The sequence below is a fragment of the Cardiocondyla obscurior genome, linkage group LG06 (genome assembly GCF_019399895.1).
Source record: "Cardiocondyla obscurior isolate alpha-2009 linkage group LG06, Cobs3.1, whole genome shotgun sequence".
In the NCBI taxonomy this organism is placed as follows: domain Eukaryota; kingdom Metazoa; phylum Arthropoda; class Insecta; order Hymenoptera; family Formicidae; genus Cardiocondyla; species Cardiocondyla obscurior.
In genome coordinates, this window is record NC_091869.1 from 5,238,809 (window position 1) to 5,261,197 (window position 22,389).

A 22,389-nucleotide genomic window follows, 5' to 3' on the forward strand; every position below is an offset into this window, starting at 1 on the left:
GTGCGCAGGGCTGTGACGACCGGCCGAGGAAGGGACCGCGAAAGGCGCCAAGGTATCAATGAATTTTAACTCTCGCCGCCTCTCTTTCGCTGCGACGTTTACGCGATTGCGGCATCGATTTGCGGGACAACAAAATCGCGGGGTATAGAATAAGAAAGCGAAGGCCCGAAAGAAAGAGAGAGAGGGAGGGAGGGAGAGAGAGAAAGGAAAAGTATATCGCAGCTTTGACTAGGACAAAAAGTACGCAATAAAAGTCAGGGCGTTAAAAACAGAACGATCGGCGTCGAGGAGTCATTTCGAAGCGTAAACAAACAGTAAAAGTTCCACCGAGCGAAATTACTCAAAGCTTTCCTCGCGGCTCGCGATACACAAGGAAACACGTCGTGTTCCTTTGTCTCTCTTCAATTCTCGGCTTACTTTTCCGCGGAGAGCCACGACATTCTCGATTTCACGTATCGAGCACGCGTTTACGTCCTGCGGCTCTTTGGCCGTCTAATTACGCTCCTGGGGTCCATCGTCCTATCGACCAGATGCGGAGGATCGTTTCCGCGTCGAAACGAGCCAGAGAGTCGAAAATCGGATCGGTCCCATCGCTCTCAACGCGTCCCGGGCCGCCGCGCCGACGCGACGCGTGCCCGTGTAAACGCAGCAACGTTGTGCGCGTCAAGCGGCGCAACAACGAACCCCTTTTTCACGGGTTACTTTTTACCGTACACATACACACGACACGCACACTCTTCTCTCCCTTTCTATCTCTCCGATCGACGGACTCTATTTGGAAAACTACTTGCTGGAACTTGCGCGAGACGCAAGCTCACCCATGGCTCGCGAGTCCTATTCTCATCACCTCCCCGTCCTTTTTTCTGCTTAGACACGTACGTTCTTTTTTCGTCGTTTGGAATGTCGTTTTGAGATTGTTAAGCCTACAGATTGAAATTACACCCCCGTGAACGCGGCCCGTCGCTTCGCCTCGGAATTATCGATAGACCGGGAGAGACGGCGGACGTGAGCGCGCGATCGATAGGAACGCGACACCCTTCCGATGGGACGTTTAAACCCTTTGCGGTCTTGCGTCATGGGGCGACGGGGTCGGGCCCCTTCACCCTCCCCCTTCGCACGTTGCAGAATTCTCGCGCGTATTTCTCTCTTTCCTTTTCTTGTTTTTTTTTCTTTTTTTTATCCCCTGTTTTTAACATTCCGGGAAAACGGCCAATGTAATTCGCGTGGGAAGCGGGTTTCCCTTTTCCGAATTGTTCTTTCACGCGGACGTAGAGGGGGAGGTAGATCGAATATCGCGGCGTTTCGCAACGGTAGGTTAACGACCGTGGAAACGGCGGAGAGAAAAGCCGGTGACGTTCGATGCGCGTCGCTTCCCCGAACTTTTTTTTTTTTTCTTCCTTCCTCGCCGGGGAGAGCGAAGGATCCGAGTGGAATTTCGCGCGGGATATCTTTTCGTTCTTTCCTCCTCTTCCCTTTTCGCGATTTCGGCGATCGCGCCCGTCACGGGGATGACGGGGGTGGGTGTGATCGATACCGGATTCGGGGTAACTGTGACGTCGGGTAATTAACCGGTTGCCTCCGAGCGACGTTATATCGAACCGCGCACAATCGAGCCATTGTTGCGGCCAGATGCGGGGAATCCTATCTGTAAAAAAATTAGTGTGACGCCTAAATTAGCTAAACAGATAATCGATTCTATTGTGGCCGTTTATTAAATCATATATATATTTTTTTGTTACAGATCGACGCAGCTGCATCCACTGCTGTCAACGATAGTGTCGTCACCGCCGATATCATTAATTGTACGAACCGCAGCCGGTTCGTCGGTCGTTCCGGGAGTTCCGTGCAGTATTCGGTCGCAATTTTGTGGCGTGGCTTTTTTCTAAACGCGAGTGCCGAATGGAAACGCGCGAAAAAGGTCAATAATTTTCAGAATTGTAAAATCACGGTCGGGGTGTTTCGCGAGTGACTTGTGCGCGGAAGGACGACTCGACACGTCCCATCTGACATGAGAGGAGGAGCAGGCCCGGGAAAGGGCATCATGCATCGGCGGAACAACTAATAGGTAAATATAAATTATTTTTTTAAGAAAATCTTTATAAAAATGAAGCTTTATCTTTATATTAATTTTAATACTAACATGTCTACATTAATATTTTATTTTATGTTACAGTCACCGGCAGAACTCTACAATTCCGCCGAAACTCATGCAGATTGGTAAGTTGCATAATTTTTTTTTCATAGTATTGTCTAAAAGGAAAAGAGCAAATAGATTTTCTCGATTGATAAAAGTCCCAGGGGGGAGGCAGACTTGCGCCCGCGGAATCCCGTTAAAAGAACAGTTCTGTTTTTAAATGCGACCTATGTCAGCGCGATTAATCTCGACCGCGGTCGGATATTAATTTCCATGCCGTCTAGAGAACAGAAAGCGATAGAGAAAGAAATGTAGCTACTCATCGGCTTCTCTTTATAGACAGCGAAAAAGTGTTTATAGAAAAACTGTCCCAAAAGATTTCTGTTCTTTTTTTTTTCTTTTCATTAAATATCACAGGCAGTTGCATGTATTCGGATAGCATTCCAGCTTTAGGTGATGCAACTTTTGTTTTTTTTTTCTTTTCTTGCTGCGTTGTAGTAATCCATTGTAATAATACGATCTATCTTATCTGCGTCTGGAAGTAATAGAGACGACATCCTGCCCCGTGTAATCAAATACGACAAAGAGAGTTATCAGAAAATCATTAACACTATCAAATGACGATATTAACTTAGAGGCCTTTGTCATGTTTTTCTTTTTTTCTTTTTTTTTAAGTGTTAACAAATTCATTCGTGTAATGTTGATTTTACGCCGTTCCTTTTTTTTTCATTTTCTTTTTTATTACATATACGGATCGAAATGTGCTTTATCACACGAGCTACGCGCAGTACGCGATACGAAAAGGTACGTAGATAATTACAAAAGGTCATGATAGACTTAAAAGAGATTAATGTTACACCAAAAGACCGACATAGAAATTCTACCGCAACAAGACGAGAAATTAAAACGAGTTACGAGTTGCATACGAGCTTCTACCTCTCTCCCTCTTTCTCTTTCTCCCGTGCGACAGCACTTGAAAATCGATCCGTCTAAAATGGGGCTTTAAGGGTGCACCCTCCGCTTCTCTTCGGCCTCCCTTCCTTCCTTTCTTTCGCTGGTGGTGCCGGTGGCGCGAGAAGAAACGATATCGATCTGGGTGAAACGTGTTATCAGAAAACGCACCAACCTGGAAAATCTTACGATGCGTTTGTGCATTATTCACTGTCCAAGGGTTTTTTCCGAACTCCAACGCCCTATGTAGCTCGTCTCTCTTACACGTTGAATAACCGTTTAACCTATTTCAACCCGGTGTTATTGGAAATACCCCGCCTCTCGGAAGCAATAATTGTCGATTTCGACGCGGTCCCCTTTCCATCGCTGACTTCTTCAGTAGACAAAAAAAAAGTACATAACGATTACTTATATTAACATCGAAACACGAATATTTAGCGAAGCACGTACTAAATCGATTTCTCTCAATACCTGATTTGCGCAAAATTAAATATTTCTCAGTCAGAAATATTCACACTTGTGAATTAAAAAATTTATTATTCATGCTCGTGTCATTTTCATATTTTTACAAGGAAAAAAAAAATTATTATTTCCTAAAAAAACGTACAAAAATTCCCGCGATGATTAATGTTTTACGTCACGTAATGTACTGTTGATACAAGAGAAGAAATGTAATAATTAGATACGTGTGATATACCGTTGTAAGATTATACCTTAATTAATCATCGCGAGATTCGAAAATTGTTTCAACACGTGAACAGAGACAATGAATAACAAACTGGGATTAATCTATGACGCTCGAGTTTCGATCAAGTAATATTAAAATTGATAATTCTCCATGATAAATACAGCATATTATAATGACAGAGATATATTAATTTAATTCGGGGGGGGGGGAAGCATATATAAACCATGAATTATTGAACCTGAACACTCGCATTGGTAGTTAAACGTGCGGTATCGAGATGAGTTCATTGCGCTTAACGAAGCCACTTTACGGATTTATTGAGGGTTGTGCTTGTGAACGATGCATATACGCACATTTGGATCGCGTAACTAGAAATAAAAGGACACCCAAAGATAATCGATGATACTCAACCTAAAATCGATTCCACAGAGACATCTCCAAATAAAAAGTTAAAAAGTAGCAAAATATACCTAGAGTAAAAACTGCGACTTCAAATATTTATAATCACTCTTTGAAAAAAGTACCAAGAATAAAACGTTCTAAAGCAAGTTTCCCGAAAAAAAAAGAAAAAAAAGAACAAACAAAAACCTCACATTTACCGCGACTGGTTTCTTGCGTTTTACTATCGGGCAAACCAATAACATTTATTTACATTCACGTTCCAGCCGATTGATATTAAAAAGTCCTCTTTTTAACGATCCGGTTCAGAGTAACGATACGAATTCTTAGCGTAACAGGAGTGCGTCCAAAATTTCTTTCGCTGAAGCACAAAGTCGCGTCTGTTGCGGCTCTTCGGGAAGAGAAAAACCGTAAATGAGTTAGCGCGATTATTTTTTTCATTAAAAAAAAAAAAATTAATAATAATAATAAAATAAAAAAAAGGAAGAAGAAAAAAATTACGTTAGGTACGCACTCAAGTGTACACACCCAGCCCGTGAATAAACAATCGCGATAATTATCGTTAACGCGGAGGAGAAGCGGACACGTGGCGTTTGAACGGACGGGCCGAAATGTATGCGTGCCGATCCTTCACGCGGGAGTTAAAATAGAATATCGTTTTTCTCGTTCGATCCAATTAATTGACCCTTCGCGCGCGCGTCGCGGCTCGGATCCACCGCGCGGATGGGGCTCCGCACGATGACTCACTCGGAAAATATGTACCATTCGCACGCGCTACTTCTCTCCCGATTACGAGGAGTATTATGTCGTTGTCGTTGGATCATACGCGTTGAGAACACCGCTCGCGGCCGGGGCCGCGATACCGCGCGGACGATCAAGCCGCGGGCTTTCGCACGTTGTCACGCAACGGCGCATCGATATGGATTACTTCGTTTATTGGAGCTCGGTCACGAACGCACGTATACGTTGTAACGAGAGAAGAGCCGGGTAACGCTAGAACTACCGACAATTAAAGCACTCGCATTGTTTAAATATATACGTTTGCGGAAGGCAACGAGAGTAAATTGTCAGGTCTCGTCATCCGTTGCATAAAAAATCACGCACGGTATCCAAATGTGTCGTTACATGTAGAAAATACAATAACACATCTATCTTTAAATACAAAACAAAGAGATAAATGTGCTGAATTACTTTCCGACAGCTGATCGCGAAATATAATTAAAAAGAATAGAAAGTTCCGCGGTGACAGAAACTGCGGGTTGCGTCGCCCTTGGCAAATCGACCCGCGGGCAGATTAATCGACCGTGGTTCGCCATAACTCGGGGGAGACCGCCAAACCGTCTCCGCGATGACCTTCCGCCGTCGCAATAAAAACTAACGCACGCCACATCTCGGTCTGTGACGCGGTGGCGCACAAACCGCGATCGAACGCCTTGCTTTCTGCGAAAAGAAAGAAAAGAAAAAAAAATAGAACCGCGCACTAAATTATTAACGCCGCCGGCGCGACGCAGCGCAAAGCTCCGACGCTATCGCTCGCGCTTCTCGCGAACGACCGATAAAATAACGGTGTCGACGCGCGAAATCTCACGTCGGGATTACCAGCTCGTATTTCGCGGGCCGAAATAAAAGGCTGTACATGAAGCCGCTACAATTAAATAAAAAAAGCGAGTAGGGATGTATACTGCAAAGCTTGACTCTGCGAAAAATTCTAAACTGGAATCCGCCTTCGGGAATGCATGACTGCTGATAACGGTGATTTACTTTCGGTAACAATGTGACGCATATAACTTAATTTATTAATATCGCTGAATGCAATCGTAGTTGTTGATTTATTTATTACTTTGCTTTCATCGCGCACGGTAAATAATTCAATTAAACGGAATAAATTCGTATCATGTACACGGGTGTTCTCGACCTAGCGAGCCGCGCTTAAATTATTTCCGTAGATTCTATATCAGACATTTGCCCCCTTTTTTTTAATTCTTTTTATGACGTTAATTAGACTTAAAGTCTACTCTGCCTCTCGACGCAGATAGTTCAGTTTCTGAAAAGATATTTGTATCACAGTCGTTAAAGGGTTCGAATATTAAAAACAATTTGATTAAATTATCGTTAATCGTCAAAGATTCGCTTCGAGCTAACCGAAACATTAACAACTTCGTTATCGACTAACGCTTCCGCGGGCTTAATTTGCTTAAGCGTGCCCTTCAGTTTACACAGTTTCTCTCTCCAGATAATTTCATAATTATGTTGAAGCCCGTAATGCCGAAACAATCGGCGATTTAATTAATAACTCGGCTTCGTAGCGTTCGAAGCTGAAAGACAGCTCGACAGGTCTAGGACAGTCTATATACACAGATCCAATGACGTAGAAACTACAGATAGGTATTGTGATACTTAAAACGCGGTTACGTACGCCGTAAACTCACCGCTGTTATTTCTACTATGCTAAGAATTTGTGGTGATTAAATTGCATTTCTAGTAACGCGTAATAGCAATCTTTTTCACAGCATAACGGAGTGAGAAAAAAAAACACACACCGCTGTTAAATATCCGTGCTAAATTCAGAAACACAGATACAAACGTCACTTTCTCTTCGTTCTTGCACATTTATTCTTTGTCGTGCTACTTACAAGTAAACACAACGCTCGATACGTCGTGAACAGTCCATTATCATTCGCGTTTTCCATCATTCTCGTACGACCCTTAATTAACATTAATTTTGGTACCTTGTTCTTTTTTGTTTCTTTTTTTTTTATCTTAATCTGCACAATTTGTTTTTGTACGATGCAAAATATCATTTATAAAGCGCACGCAATCGAAAAATATCAATATTGTTTCGCCATCATCGTGACTTCGTTAACGATACGCTCATGCTAATTTGCACACATGCATGCATGTGAAAAGCGAAGAGGTGCCACTATCGAAAGTGACTCGTGGTACGCGCGTTAATACGCGGATTTACGGCGTATTGTGACACGGTTGAAACAATGCCGGTTATTTGACGCAACAAAGGAATGAGACGATTTAGGCCAGGCGAGAGAAGACGCGCTACAAGTAGGCTAAGGTGACTGTAAAAGAAAGTAGCAAGACGCGAATGCTTACATTGGAAGTAATTAACCAAGTCACGGCATAGGAACGAGCTCTACTCGGGTGCTAATTTTTACAAATACTTCCGATTACCTCGTCCGGTTACAATTTCAATAATCCGGAACTGATTGCGAACAATAATTTATCTCGAGTTTCTCCTTCGGAAACGTTTTTACGGTCGATTCATCGTCGTTTATACAATCCGATGTTAAACTGATCGTCGACTAATTAACCATACACACTCCGTGATGTGCGCAAATTGCATATTATTCATAAAAATTAATCTTATTCCTTTAATTAAGAAATTCATTGAATATGTTACAAATAATATACATATATAGAACAACAATAATAAGAATTCAATATATCCCTCTATTCGAGAATATAATGTATCTTAAACTTTAGATAGTTAAATTTCGAATCGAGTAACGCAGTATATGTGTGTTGCATGAATATTGCGATTCGTATGTGATGATTTTTCGTGGCACACACACACACACATACATCCACATTCGCTTACATACATATATGTATGTATATAATATATAAATACATATTTGTTTTTTTTTTATATAAAAAACGGTGATACATTACTGTCCCCACGTTTTCTATCAATATATAACTTCTTAAATACGATTACATTTGGTATGAATTACAAAAAATACACAGAGTATATCATGCGTATAAAAAACAGTTGCGTGTGTCACGGAGTCTATGATAATCTTCGTATAATCTACGGATCGTAATCAAGCTTTCGAAAAGTTAGGTAGAATAATCGTGATGTTTAAATAACTCGGAAAAAAAAATTAAAATAACAAAGAAAAAAATAAATATTATTTAATAAAATTAATCTTGTTAGGTTTAATATACATATATTCTCTTTCACGACAAACTAGATAAAAGATTGGACGAGATTGGAATGCACGTTTTCTTTTTTTAATCTCTGAAAAAGTATCAAAATTATAAAAATGTATATGATTTATAAAATAAGAGGTAACGTGATTTTTTTAAATTTATAACCTAATAAAAAATATATTTCATATAAAACATTCTCTGCGGAATTATGCGTTCAAATTAGTTTGATAGAAAATTCATATTAAAATTTCCATGCTTTAAATTCTCAGTTATCAAGTTTTGATAGTTCTTTCAAGATAACCGGTTATAAATCTCTTTCAAACATATATTACTATTATGATCGAATATTGCTTAATATAAACAATAATTAAATTATACTCTATAATACTCTATTAACTAAAACTAATATATCTTCTATAATACTCTGCGTAATGTATTTTATAAAATGTAACATTAATGAAAATATTGCAAATAGTAAACATTTATTACTATAAAACAATTTTTCCGTTATGTCGCTTTATTATTAAAAAAAAAGAAAAGAAAATGCAAAATATTAAGTAATGCAAACTTTAATCAAATTTGGTACTATAGTTAATAAAAATCAAAATTAATCAAAGACTTTATTTAAATAACTTCTAATACAGTTATTATAAGAGTCTTGTCCTGATTACGATCGAGATTACTTTAAAAGCATTTATCGTTACTTGTTTCATTGTTTCGTTTCGTTATCATTATAGCATAATTAATTAACGGCTATGCGCAATTGTTATATTTGGCCTAATGATAATACACGTAACTAAACAAGGATTATTACGGTCTACTGTCGCGTTACAGTCTAAGCGCGTACGCGTTATTTCCTACAGCAAAAGCCGACGAACAAAAGGTTCGCGCGCATCGATAACGGAGTATTGTTAGCTGCCTAATGGTCTCGGTATACATATAGAATTTTATACCTCGGGTGAGTTTGGCGTGGTCGTATTGATATGATCCTGCAAGCAAATTCTGAGATCCCGCTCGTCCAATTCGCTTTCAGTATCGACGCTAAAACTTCGCACGGTTTGGCCGCCGAGTCCCGTCCACCGTTGTTTCCAGCTCTCTAGTCTCATGACCTAAAATAAACAAACGTGATACAAAACGCATTTCTAAGTAATTTTCTCCAGAAGGAAAAGAAAAGTATCTGCGACATCCTGCTTAAAAAAAAATTGTTTTTTGACTTTCATTACGAAAGAGAGAATATTTAGAAAAAGAAATAATTGTAATTATTTTCTACAAATACATTTCCTAATACAATTACAATGCACTATGATAAATTATATTATTAGTAATTCTTCACAATTAGATTTAAATAAAAAATTGAATTTTTTTTTTTTTCTGAAGAGATAGTTATAAAAATTGTAACTTAAAAAAACATTCTAAAATAGATTAGAAATTTTCTAATTAACTTGTAGATAACGATCATTTACTGATAATTATTACATTAATGTAGGTACAAATTTATTAACATATTAGATGAAATCATGCAAATGGATTATACGTCGAAGAAAAAAAAAAAAGAAAAAAAAACTCCCATCTCATACTAATTTAAACTTTAACGATACTTTCACATCTCCTTTTTCATCTATGCGCTTTTTCTTCTTCGACTTAAAAGCAGCAGCCGTGAATGTTTATTAGAACGAAACAGTGAACTTAATCTTAAGGAATCGTGCCGTTAAACGGGAAAACACGCCATGCCGTATCACCACGCATATAATACAAAAAGTAAGCCACATTTTAATTGATCTGAGTTTTAATTTAATTCATTAGATCGTGTCCGATGGTACCGCGTTGAGATACAATAATAAAAGTTCTAAAATTACACGTTCAGCGAATGAAATATCTTTGATTCATTTTCTTTCACATAAAACAGCTTCTGTCCCATAATCAAATTTAATTCATGTTTTACAATGATACCGGATCACGTCGATAATAATATACATTTACAATGCACATGTGTAATGACTTTATCGTGTAATTATGAATTGCAAATTTAACTCTGTTTATTTGGTATGTAAATGAACACTACGATTATTAACGCAGACAAGAATTCCGAACGGAATTCCAGAAAAAAAAATATAGTAACAAGCTACAAGTATTAAAAGAAAAAAAAACTACATCAGATTCATCTACGGTAAAAAAAAAGAAAAAAACGTCATGCTACGCACATAGACGGAGACGGTAGAAAATGATGCTTACGCATGGTAAAGACTTACTCGAGCCAGCGCCAAGGCTCAGTCTCCGGGCTGGTGATTGGCGTGGGGAACTGAGGAGAGACAGAGATAACACAGCAATAGAGGGTTAGTTTTGCAATAACGATTAGTCCCTTCTGGTTAGCATTAGTTACTACTGCATATTCCAACATGAATGTAGTTCACAGAGATATTATCATTGCAGATGTGATATCTTTACGCAACAAAATTGTATATTCCGTTTAGAAACTCACAGTTGTATTTATGTACATTCACTGATTGAGCAACAAAGTAATTTTTTTTATTTCCAATAAAATACGTAGTTAATTAGTTAGTTAGACAAGGTTTCTTTTTTCAATAATAGTAAAAATAAAAAATAAAATAAAACGGAATATGCTTTTAATATTCACTGACAAGACAAATTTTAATAAGATATAAAGTAATCTTTTTTTGTATTTCACCAGAAGCGACGGCGTTATGAAGCGTGTTGATAGCGTTAAATTGCAGTAAGAGGTGCAATCTGTGCATTTTGTAAGTGTATGACACAATGAGTTACGGTATTTTTATGTTATGGACTTAGCAAAGTGAAATGTCTTTTTGCTTATGATAGGCGCGATCTTATAGTTTATAAGTGCAATATGTGATAGCACAAAAATCAAAACGTTCAATTTACATATAATACATTTATTAAGACTATGATGTTTTTTATATACCATTTTAAATAATTTATATGTATATCACGTTTAAATAATGCAAGTATCTTTTATCAAGATAATGTATTTATCGTTATATCGAATCATAAAACGGGATGTCACATAAAAGTAGCATAATTAGAAGAAAAAACACACAACAATGCAGTGCTTAAAAAAAAATAATGAAAAATATTTTCATTGTATTTGAAATACTAAAAGGGGTTTTGCAAAATATTCAGAGAGTTTAAAAACTGTATTTTCCAAACGAACATATAATTAATAAAATATATACAAGTTATATGAATCATCTGAAATTAATTTTGCTTGCTCTTTACTTAATCGTAATTGAAAAGTTTACCTGTTGCAATAATTATTATTAAAAAAAATAACGAATATTTATAGAGGAATATTATGGCAATGTTTACTTCAGCACTTTTCATTATTTAAACATATTACGTAAGAACATTTAAACGATATACATGTATACATGTAATAAGATATTAAGTATGTAGTGTATTATATGTGAAGAGTTATTGCACAATGATAACATATTTTAATGTTTAATCCATTTATATAATTGGACCTGCATGAAATAAACTTATTGATTTAATATACATTATATTACATAGAGAATACATATATCTTGTATAATGAGAGGTAGATATGGTGTTTACTGCGGTGACGGTGGCTAGCGTATGTGACTGCTCTCTCTCTCTCTCTCTCTCGATCTCCTCTCTTAGCCACCGAAAGAGAAGTAGTAGTGCGCGTCTCTCTTAGTCTTTGGAAGTCGGCGTTCCGTGGTGCACGTGTATGTAAATACATTACGCGCTTCGTGTGAGATTCGACGCACACCACGCTAAGGTCACGTACGCTAGCCGCTGTCGCCGTAGCAAACGGTATATCTGCTCCTCGGTGTATCATAAAACATAGTTCACCCCTTACTGCAATATTCTGAGATACTGCATTTGTTAGTAAAGTGGACAGATTTAATTTTCTAATTTCACATACCTCAGCCTTTAATTCAGCAACTTTATCTTGAAGCTCCCTCACTTTTTCACTGTCGTCTAAATTATTTCTAAGCTCGCCTTCCGCATGCATCTCCTCATTCTACAAAAACGTTAGACGTTAATATTTAAGTATTAATATTAATCTTTCGATGTAATCGTATGAAAGTAACCTTTAATTCGAGCAGAGATATTTTCTGCGTAAGTTCCGCCACTTGCTGCGCGTGTTCAGCATCGCGTATCCTAGCCATCATAGTCTCATCTTTCATTTTCGATTCAAGATCAGAATATTTATGTTGTTGTTCTCTAAGTTTGGCAGCTAGATCCTTCTCCCGTGCTAACGCAGTTTCTAATTCGTCTTTAAGTACTTTCCCACCTTCGTCTTGTCTTCGAAGCTGATTAGTTGCTACCTGCACTTGAGTTTCCAGTTCCATAACTTTAAGTCGTAACTCTTTAACTTCAGTCAATGCTTCCATTTCACGAATTCTAGTTGTCATTAATTCTTCTTCGTACTTTTGCACCTCGTGACCCCTATTTTCCCAAAAAAGTAATTTCTTTGGCGTTGAATCAGCAGCGGGCGCTGATTGAGCAGATCGATGCTCTTGTAAATGCCTCTGCCAAGTTGCACTTAGCTCCATCACTCTCTGCCGCAGATCCTATACAAGATAAATTAATTTTAATCTGTAGCATTAGATTAATTTACAAAAAAATAGCATGATATTATATATAAAGATATAACAGACTTTTTACCTTTAAAGATAAATTGGCTTCTGCTTCTCTAAGCTTAACTGCAATAAGTTCCTCTTGTAAATGTGCAACAGAATTGTCCGGTGTTGATTCACGCAAAGTCTTCTTATCTTGCTCTAATTCTTGTATTCTTCCTCTGAGTTCTCTAATTAGTGCATCGTTTTCTGCCTCGTGTAATCTGACTCTAACTAATTCCTCTTGCAAACATTGTATCATTTCTTCCTTTTGCGATAACGCTTCTTGCTTTACTAATATTTCATCGAGCGACGATTGTCTAGATGTTACATTTTCTTCAAGAAGAATCGATAACGATCTCAATTCCTCATGAGCTTGTTCGAGCTGATGACTTGTCTCGAGATGCGAATGGCGAAGCGCTGCCAATTCTCTCTGTGCTATAAAAGCGGTCTCTTCTTCTTCAGCGCGTGATACTTGACCTCTAACTAATCTGTCGGCTAATTCGGCAGATTCTGCTTCTAGAAGTTCAGTTCTCTGTCTAAGCAATCTATTTTCAGCTCTGAGCCTACGTAGCTCGACCATTTCTTCTTGCTCCTTCATTTTTAAAATGGTGTAATCTTTTTCTAATTTTTTCATTCGTTTCGGATTAATTTTCATTCCATACGCGAGTGTCATGAGGCCGTCAGGATCTTTTTCGGCCTTTCCAGGTAATTGCTTTTGAAAAAACTGTATAAAAGTAAAAAGTTATTTGTTAAATATCGATAATAATTTTTTAAATTGAATGATTTAGGCGTAAATAAAATCTTACTTTCAACATGCCCTCCATATCCAAACTGAGCAAATCTTCTTTGCCTAATTGCAGCATCGCTAATGCAACTTTAAAAATAATTTCCATTCCCTCCGATAGAAAAACGTCAAAAATGCGGCACGCTAGAGGAAGGCTTAGCGCTGTAGTAAATAACGTAAGAAACCAAGAAGATGCATACATTGACGTATGAAAACCTTGGGCCGTAAAGTGAGCATGAAGTTCGGGATGTGCATCAGCGACTAAATGTTCCAACTGATACATGCATACACCTAATTCAGCCATACTTGGTTTGAACATGTCTCGTAAACGATACTCTTGCATTAACGCTACGAGCACAGCAAAAGCCTCTTCCTCTGGCATTTGCTGCAATATAAAAAATTATTTGAATAAAATGTATTTTTTTTTTTTTTTTTTTTTTTAACGTAGAAAAACAAAATTCGGATACATGTTCATAAGAATAAAATAATGAATAATTTCTTGCTTTTATACCAGTTTTATTTCACAATTAATAATAATAATGTTAATACTTTACCTGCATTAAAAGTAATCCTACGATGAATCCTGAACCTTGGCAGTATCCTACTTCGCGATCATGTAAGCTGTACGCTTTCATAACGTTAAACAAACTTTCTTGACCAAAACCATCCTTCTCTTTAAAAAAATCGTGTTCGGGATATGTCCTAGCGATGTCCCTTCTAATTATTCTCTCACAGGCTGATGTTGCTTTAATATATTCGGCGAATTGTTTCTTAACTGGAGAATCATGGGCACCGCTTAGTAATTGCCAAACAATGCCCCTAAAACAATATACAATCTGTGTTAAATTTTAATACAAGACAAACATATTTTTATATATATTTTTTTTAAAGCGTCACAGATTTAATTTTTGGAATTGTATCTTAAGTAATATGTATATATCATTCATCAAGTGCGTGTTACCTGAAATGATGAGGTATGCCTTGGCGAACCAATTCCTTAACAAATTCTTTTCGTTTTTTCCAATGATATTCCCAATCAGCTACTATGTGACCCCAGAGAGTCCACGTGTTTTCTTCGCCATCAGCTGGGTTGTGGCGTCGGGGTGCAGCATCGCCGCTGCCCCCCGACGCCACAGACACCTGCGATGTATCGGAACCTTTCCTGCTGTGATTGCTTTGGAGAGAATTCAGTGACTTTGCATCGGATTCAATCAGCCTGAAATTAATAAAATCATGAATTATAATTTTTATTTATATCGTTGAGAACAATGTGTAAATTTATACAGAGTTTCGCACAAATTCGTGATTTAATGTACAAGTTGCTGTGTGCAAGTTACGCGTGTTAGACATAATTTCTGATAAGGAAATAGAAAAGTCGAACTTACGCTTTTTCCCTCATTTTTAAAAGTGCAGTCTTATTCTGCATTTTACTGTGCATCATTTCCAAGCCAATATGTGTAACGAAATTAACATTTAGCATTTTTAATCGAAATATGAAACAAAAAGAAGTCCAGGCAATTTTATCCAAGTACGCATGCAGAGGTCTCCCTCCAATTTTACCTCAATACTCGACGAGCGAAAAATGTGAGAGTTTTACTTTCTGTGCGTGTTAGACAAATGTGAATTTATTAGTCCAGGCAGAATGCTAGAGCTGTACTCGGTTCTCGAAAATTCGAAGGTGCAGCGATTTGGCTGCGAGGGCAGTAACATCAAGCGACGTAGGCCAAGTTGTTGATTATTCACCTATTGGCTTCTTCCAGTTTAGCTAATAGAGCCAGCTCGTCAGTGGGTATTTCCTGCGAGGGCGTAGTTCGCTGCTCGCAAAGAGTGTCTGACGGCGGACTCGGAAGTATTTTGCCGGTCTGTGTGACGTTACGGGTAGATTGGTGGATGCTGGAGGTGCATAAACACAGCACGCTCATCACCTGCGGTCCATATCGTGACAATCCCAATTGGCCGGCAGGCGCGTTTACGCTATCCCAGGCAGCGTTTTGGCCCCTGAAATGAAATTGGATTGAATTAATGCAAATATCAATTAACGCAATACGATCCGGGTCTTTTAGCGGTCTACCGCAGTGATCTGTTTAAGTGGTAAACACTTGAACGCGTGTACTTCGCTAGTAATAATGCGTCATAACGTATGCGAGCCGCCTGTATTCGTATTGAAATCCATTAACGAAGACAGAAACATTTGACCATTCGGTTTAACTAACAATAACATAATTGTTATTGTTCTAATGAACGGGACCAATTAATTGCTAATTTCTCAATGTTTTCCGCTAATGGAATTTTAGCGGCGCCTTTCTTTATACTTAATTTTAGCTTTAAAGTGCCGGTCGATGTAAAATCAATGTGTTACTATAAAAGAACATTAGGGGAATAATATATACGTTTATTTAATAATCTATCCCTGTGCAACGCTTTTACCTCTTCGCGGTTTTAATTCTCCTCCAACGAGCTGCCGCAGGGGCCAACAACCCGCGAAGAACCATCGGGATAGCTTTCTTTAATTCACTTTCGCAATTTCAGTATTTGCAAAAAAACATTCGCGGGAAATTTATTTGCTTTCTTAATTTCTACCGTTTTTTATCTTCACGTCATACGATTTTATGCGCGTCAATTGTCCGACACCCTCATCTGCAATATTATTTGCTTTTCAGACGCATTAAAATAAATAAAAATTAATTTGTTTTAATTACAAGAAAATAAGTTTGTCGTGTAAAATTTTAAGATATTTGCTTATAATAGAGTAAGAAAGATTATCCTGATAAATATTTTAATGTTTCGTAACAAAGAATGTCTTTTTGTATAGGCAGCATTCTTGTGAAGTGACTCGTATGAGCGCTGTGCTTGGTGAGGCAACGCGAGGCAACCCGGCATGAAGAAGATCAAGAAGGAAGCAATTAGTGCGTGTGAACGAATTAGCGAACGAAAGAACAGGTGAGTCCACGTCAACTACTATTACGACTACATATTATATATACTGTATGTTGCAAAACGGAAGCGAACGGAATACGCGGAGGTACCGTTCTTTTTCTCCTTCGAGTTATATTCCTTCAAGAAACCAGAGCTAACTTTTAAAAGTAATTTCTTGGTTACATTATGGAATTTTGAAAGTTATTAATTATGCGCGAATAAGTACTTTATTAAAAATTTAAAAGCTCAAAATTCTTTCCGGATTCGAAACTTCTCGTTAAAATTTAATAGCAGTTTTGTTTTTAATTTTATAAATATTTAAAGTACATTGAAACAAATTATTCTAGACGCTTTCTCCTCGCTGCGTATATTTTCGAAAAAAAATTACTAAACTGGGAAGTCTATATTTATTTAAAAATTAGCCTCGTTATGTATTATCTTAATGTCAATGTCTGCAAATTGCGACCGATGCACACTTGCGTCGCGTCGTCAGAAAAGCTGCGTCGTAAAATTTTTTCATGTATTATCAGGCAAATTATTGACCTACATACAACTTCAATGCAATGGAAATATTAACGAGAGCTTTTGCTAAACACTTAGAAAAAAAAAATAATAATAATAAAATAAAACGGCAAACTTTAACGAAAGAAACTTAAAATAAATTTGTCAGGATCAATTTCGCTTTAAACAATTTTGTTAAAACTAAAGAATTAATGTTAAGCGATAAGAAATATTAGTTTCCGATTATTATTTCGATTCTCTCCAGCAATAACAAAAATTTAACCAACATCATACTTTCAGTATTTCATTTTAATGCACTTCTAAAATGTCACAAAGTCTTTCTTATCACTCTCACAAAATTAAATTTGTGCAATCGTGATTTGCTAACTTCTAGATTATTTTGATATACGATGATTGTATAAAAAAAAAAAGTTAACGAAAGTCGCGTCAGGATATGTTACTCTAGTAAGGCAGATAATGTAATCGTGTTCGCTCGGATGTCGGCTTTTTTTTTATTTTATCACGATGCAACTCTCCGATTTTTTTTTTTTTTTATTTATTTATTTTTATCTGTCCCGATTTCTCGATGGCAAATTGTTAAACGATTAATTCAATCAATTCGATACGATATCGCTTCACTTATTTCCCGATTATCCTGGCACGGTGGGATCCGACTAGGCATGTACTGCTGGAGAGTACGAAATGGGTTTGAGGGTCGATGCAGCCCGCGCAGGCCAGGACGTACCACATGCGCAGCGACGTCCGTCTCCTGACAAATAAATAAAAGGATACCAAATGGTACACGAAGCCTGGAGTCGAGAGCACTGGGCGTTCTCGTCGATAGATAAAATATTAAAAATTGCATAACAATTTCCGCTAAATCAACGCGGATATTTTTGTAAAACTCTCCCGACTTTTCCGATACTTCAAAGATTGGTAACTCTGGTCTCTTTTTTTCTTTCTCTTTTTTTCTTTTTTTTTTCAACTGACATTTCCAATTAAAATAATTTCTCATAAAATAGTACACGAAGTGTAACTAAAAATGTATAATAACGGTAAACTGTTGCACGATTTCTTAGTAACGTGTATTCGTCATCATTCATCGACGGTACAGTTGCCTGCCCGTGACTAGATTATATCACACCGTAATTTCGATCCATCCTGTGCAAAATGAATCATCGTCAGCAGAGAATATTTTCCACGTATTTCTCTAAAACTTGATTTGAATGAAAATGAACGGTCACCGTTGCTATTTACCGGAATTTGATTTTCCCCTACATCTCTTGCTTGGCTTTTTTAAACTTTAATTTAGATTCAAATTAAAAAAAGCCCGCGTTTCTGATTAATTAAAAATATGAAATTGGATATTTGTATTCTGTCCAAAGTTTTTTATGTATTCTTTTAATCGAAACAATATTGATTGCGAGGAAACAGGATGTAAATAAAAAAAAAAAAATTAAAAAAAACTCGCGGTGTTACTCACAATCGCGTCATGTTGAATGAGTTAAAAATTATTTTTAATACACGCACTGCCATGTACGTTATAAATATAATTTTTCCATTTGCAGTATTACAGTAGAAATTGATAATTCACAAAATATTTCATTCTTACGTGGCAAAATTTCATTTATACAAATTTAACTAATATTTTAATTTAATTTTATAAACGCTGTCGTATTGCTTCATATACATTTAATTGAATCCTTACAGTATATATTTGTTTTCGTGTTTATTTTATTAGACTATTATTATAAAATAAAATATTGCACACTGTTACGTTAATAAAATTGTAAGCTAATAATTTTCGTACAAACTATTTAAAACAAAAGAAAAGTTACATTTAGAAAAAATTTTTTGCTTGAACAAATTTACATCAAAACTGCTAAAATATAATTAAATAAATTAATAGGAAAAAAAAAAAATAAGTACATTCATATCTACAGGAAATTATCAATTATGTAATATGGTCCCTAGAATTTTATACACCGCTTACGTGGCCACTTATATGTGCAATGCTATCGCTTACGTGATGAAGGACTATAAAATTCCGATGTTTTTTTTTTACAAAAAAAAAAAGTTAGAAAAATTGAGTACATTTGTAGTACGAGGTTTTAATAATGTATAAGAATCTCCTTGAAGTAGGATGCACTGCCGAAGCAGTATATAACCGCCTAGCATAAAAAATTAATGTACGAAAAGTCCGCAACATACAAACTACATACTCTCATTTATCCGTTTATAGTATAAACGAATATATATACTTTGTTTTTAATGTTATATATATTTCAACTTGGACCTTTGATTTAGTTGATTCAGTAGAATAAAAAAAAAGCAAGTAGAACGTTTGCGTTAATTATAAATTAATATTACGGAAAAAACGATATTCCTGAGTTATTATAAGATCACTTAAAAAAAATGATAATTTTAAGTAACACAGGTAAAAAAAATGGAAAATTACTTTTCATATCTGTCGCATTATCAGTAACTTTATCGCCCTAATACGAGTAATAAATAGAGAATGGCAAGCGAATTTTATCTGCTCTAGTTATGGCTCATAGTACATACATCCCACGCGACTTACTACAACTTCAATTAAATATAACTGGAAGGATTAACGTTTTCGCTGTCGTTCACTTTTAAATAAATTTTTACATACGTCAAGCCGTTCTACGACAGTGAGATAATACAAAAATAGGATAAGACAATATTGCTCACATATTACTTTGCACGTTAATTAGAATATAATGTATAATTCTTGTTTAGGTGAATTTTATCTCTAAATGTAACATTCAGATAATTTTATCGAAACAAATATTATTCAAATGCTATTTAATATAAACTTGGTAAAATATGGAAATGGTATGTGAAGCAAACGCTGGTCAATTCTTATTGATTGAATTTTAAAAAAAGGAAAAGAGCTAACGCAGAGCTATGAGCGACGTAAAAGATTTAATCATAGTAATGGCAGGATCTAGGTCGCATTCAAATTATTTATCAGGCTCGCGTATGGCGTAATCGACTTTGATTTTCAGTTTCCGCGAGAAAACAATACGCGAAATGCCGGAACGAAGAGGCATAGATCCGGTGTCAAGTTATTGACCGGTAATTCACGCCCCGACATTTAGCGTTAAAGGTCGCCTATTGCTCGCAGGTCTCACTGATGTAACGTGTTCCGTTTCGTTGCCCAAATAAAGTAACAGGCATCCTAAAATTGTCCAGATGCACCGCCCACTACCGAAGTGATGCCGAGGGCATTCATTTAAAAACGCGATTTATATTTTACTTCAGTTTGATTAGAAAAGCGTATGCAACGCTCCAATATCCGCAGTTTACTTGTAGAAAATTATTACACCCTGGAAATGAGTAACAATTAATCTCACGAGCAATCAAATTTAAGTAATTAAATAATTAAGTAAAAGATATTATTAATTTTTTTTTTTTTTTTTACCGAGAACTATCTCCGGCTCAAACAAGACACTTTCGTGAACAATTGCGAGCTCGAGTAATTTTATTTTAAAGAAGATTTTCTTCAGAGAGAATTTAATCGTGATATTTGATCTTGGAAGTTCAACAAACGGCCGGTGGCATTTAATCAACTCTAGTTACAAATCAATAATCTCCGGGCTCGTAAAGTTATCGCGGTTGAAAAGTCTGTCCTACCGCAAGTATTCTTACGTTCCATTAGGATCATTTAACGTGCGGCACAAGTCCTTTCACGGTTCGAAAGGCAGTTCCGTCTAATTTAGGGATTTAACGACGTGTGGAAGAAAGATGAACGAACGGTAAAATATCGAGTACGCCACCAACTGCCGTGATACGCGAGCTTGGTCCTTGTAATCCCGCGATATTAAGCCGGTCTTACCGTACGACTTTCGCGTAGGTTCGATACCGTTTCAGCTTACAGTTTCGCAACGGCACGCGAAATGAAAGAAATTAGTATTGCCACATTATGCCCATTCCTTTTCTCACGCGGCGGCGCGTTAATTTTATTGTCGCGTAGAACACGAACAGATTTTGAGGTCAACATACTCGTAGTAGCTGAAAACGTTATTTTCCTTCCTATATATAATCGAATGAGATCATCGCAATGGCACAAGTGAAACGAATGAAGTTACGTTAAAGTCATTGAAAGCCCTCATTTAACTGAATTAAACTAAAATGTAAAATAGAATAAATTAAAACGCATAGAAACAAAGTAATATAATCCGTTAACAAATATACCGGCAAGTACGATATTTGCAGTGCATCACTTAAAAAAAAAAAAAAAAAAAGAATTTCTCTAATAAATATAAATAAAAATAAAATAAACCTGCTTTCGCTATTATCAACGTTCGACGAATCTCTTTTCTAATTTCTGGAGTAAGTTAGAGCCGTCAATCGTGAAACTTTTATCAATAATTTCGTTGCGAATTTCTAAGCCGTAGTGTTATTACACAGCCTTCAGATCTTGTCTTCGCCTTTCACTAGTATCTCCTCGCGAGGCTCCTTTTATTTTTTTCTTTCTTTTTCACCGACGCGCATTGTGAGACCAGAGGTATCTTTCAGTACACATCTCTCAAGTACCTGGCAGGTGCGGCTGATTGCCGTGGGCAACGTTAGTCCTTTAAAACACACTTTCTTCCTCTCATATCCTAGACAGATCAATTATTCTAAATTACTCACTGACACGGAGAAAAGTTAATTCAGGAAAAATTCCCCTCTCGTCCCGCGCGAGGATTTCCACCCACTTTTGCCACCCACCTTCGCGGCTCTTCAATTAATACAGACAGCAAACCTCGGACGCGGTACGGTTGCGTGAAAGTGCCGCCGTTCCCTCAAAGGCGAGCGTGCGGCTCCGAATGACGATGACGATCACAATAATAATGATAATAAAACGAGTTGCGCGCGACTGGCCGGAAAGGGTTACGCGGCCGTGTTAGCAAACAAACTGGTGGTCGCACAGGTGGACGGCCGCTCGTCGCCAGCCATCTGGTCCCGTCGTGCGGTTCGAGTTACAACCGGGTCGCTTACCTCGGCTTCCACGGTCGTCACCTCGACGACTGTCCGTGAATGCACAACAGCCTGAAAGACGTGCCCGCTGGAGTACAGGCGAATCGCGACGGAGGAAGCAACGGGGCTAACGGCTAACGCAGGCTAACGAGCGCGTACGCGGCTGTCACCACACACTCGCAAACACTGTCATCGCGAACGGAGCTGACCATGGCACAGTGCTGCCAACGGTACACGGCCGCGCCATCACTGTTCCGCGGCCACGTACCCGTCGAGCTCGAAGATAGCATCTGTTACATAGCGCGACAAACGTTTTGAAATAATTTTCTCTGTTATCCTCTTTCGTCGAACGGAAGAGAGGAAACATTTAGGACGCGTTGTCATGTCAAATAAATCTATATTTTACGCGTATTGTTACGCTGAACGTTTTTAAAATACCCGCCGTCGCTTGCACGTT

At 37.4% G+C, this 22,389-nt stretch overlaps 2 protein-coding genes across 8 annotated transcripts in view; one reads left to right on the top strand and one right to left on the bottom strand.

The window, feature by feature from the left end:
- Positions 1–1,958: 1,958 nt before the first annotated feature.
- LOC139103559 (serine-rich adhesin for platelets) overlaps positions 1,959–22,389 on the top strand; it is a 32,672-nt gene continuing 12,241 nt past the window's right edge. Inside the window, exons 1-3 of the mRNA XM_070658378.1 lie at positions 1,959–2,065; positions 2,174–2,217; positions 16,339–16,466. The gene's annotated coding sequence lies outside the window, so the exon portion shown is untranslated. The remainder of the gene's footprint in view (positions 2,066–2,173; positions 2,218–16,338; positions 16,467–22,389) is intronic.
- Evi5 (ecotropic viral integration site 5) lies at positions 5,983–22,137 on the bottom strand. 7 transcript variants are annotated; one of them, XM_070658380.1, is made up of 10 exons: positions 15,954–18,786; positions 15,270–15,524; positions 14,488–14,742; positions 14,081–14,345; positions 13,549–13,911; positions 12,789–13,466; positions 12,212–12,694; positions 12,043–12,141; positions 10,367–10,416; positions 9,085–9,226 (listed from the first exon to the last, which is right to left on the bottom strand). In XM_070658380.1, the coding sequence occupies exons 1-10, from the start codon at positions 16,016–16,018 to the stop codon at positions 9,220–9,222; spliced, it is 2,520 nt and encodes an 839-aa protein (XP_070514481.1). In that variant the 5' UTR covers positions 16,019–18,786; the 3' UTR covers positions 9,085–9,219. The 7 variants fall into 7 exon arrangements, with proteins under 7 accessions (XP_070514483.1, XP_070514484.1, XP_070514485.1 ...); XM_070658381.1 differs by having other exon boundaries at positions 9,097–9,226; positions 10,350–10,416; XM_070658382.1 differs by lacking the exons at positions 10,367–10,416; positions 15,954–18,786 and adding an exon at positions 21,954–22,137 and having other exon boundaries at positions 5,983–9,226.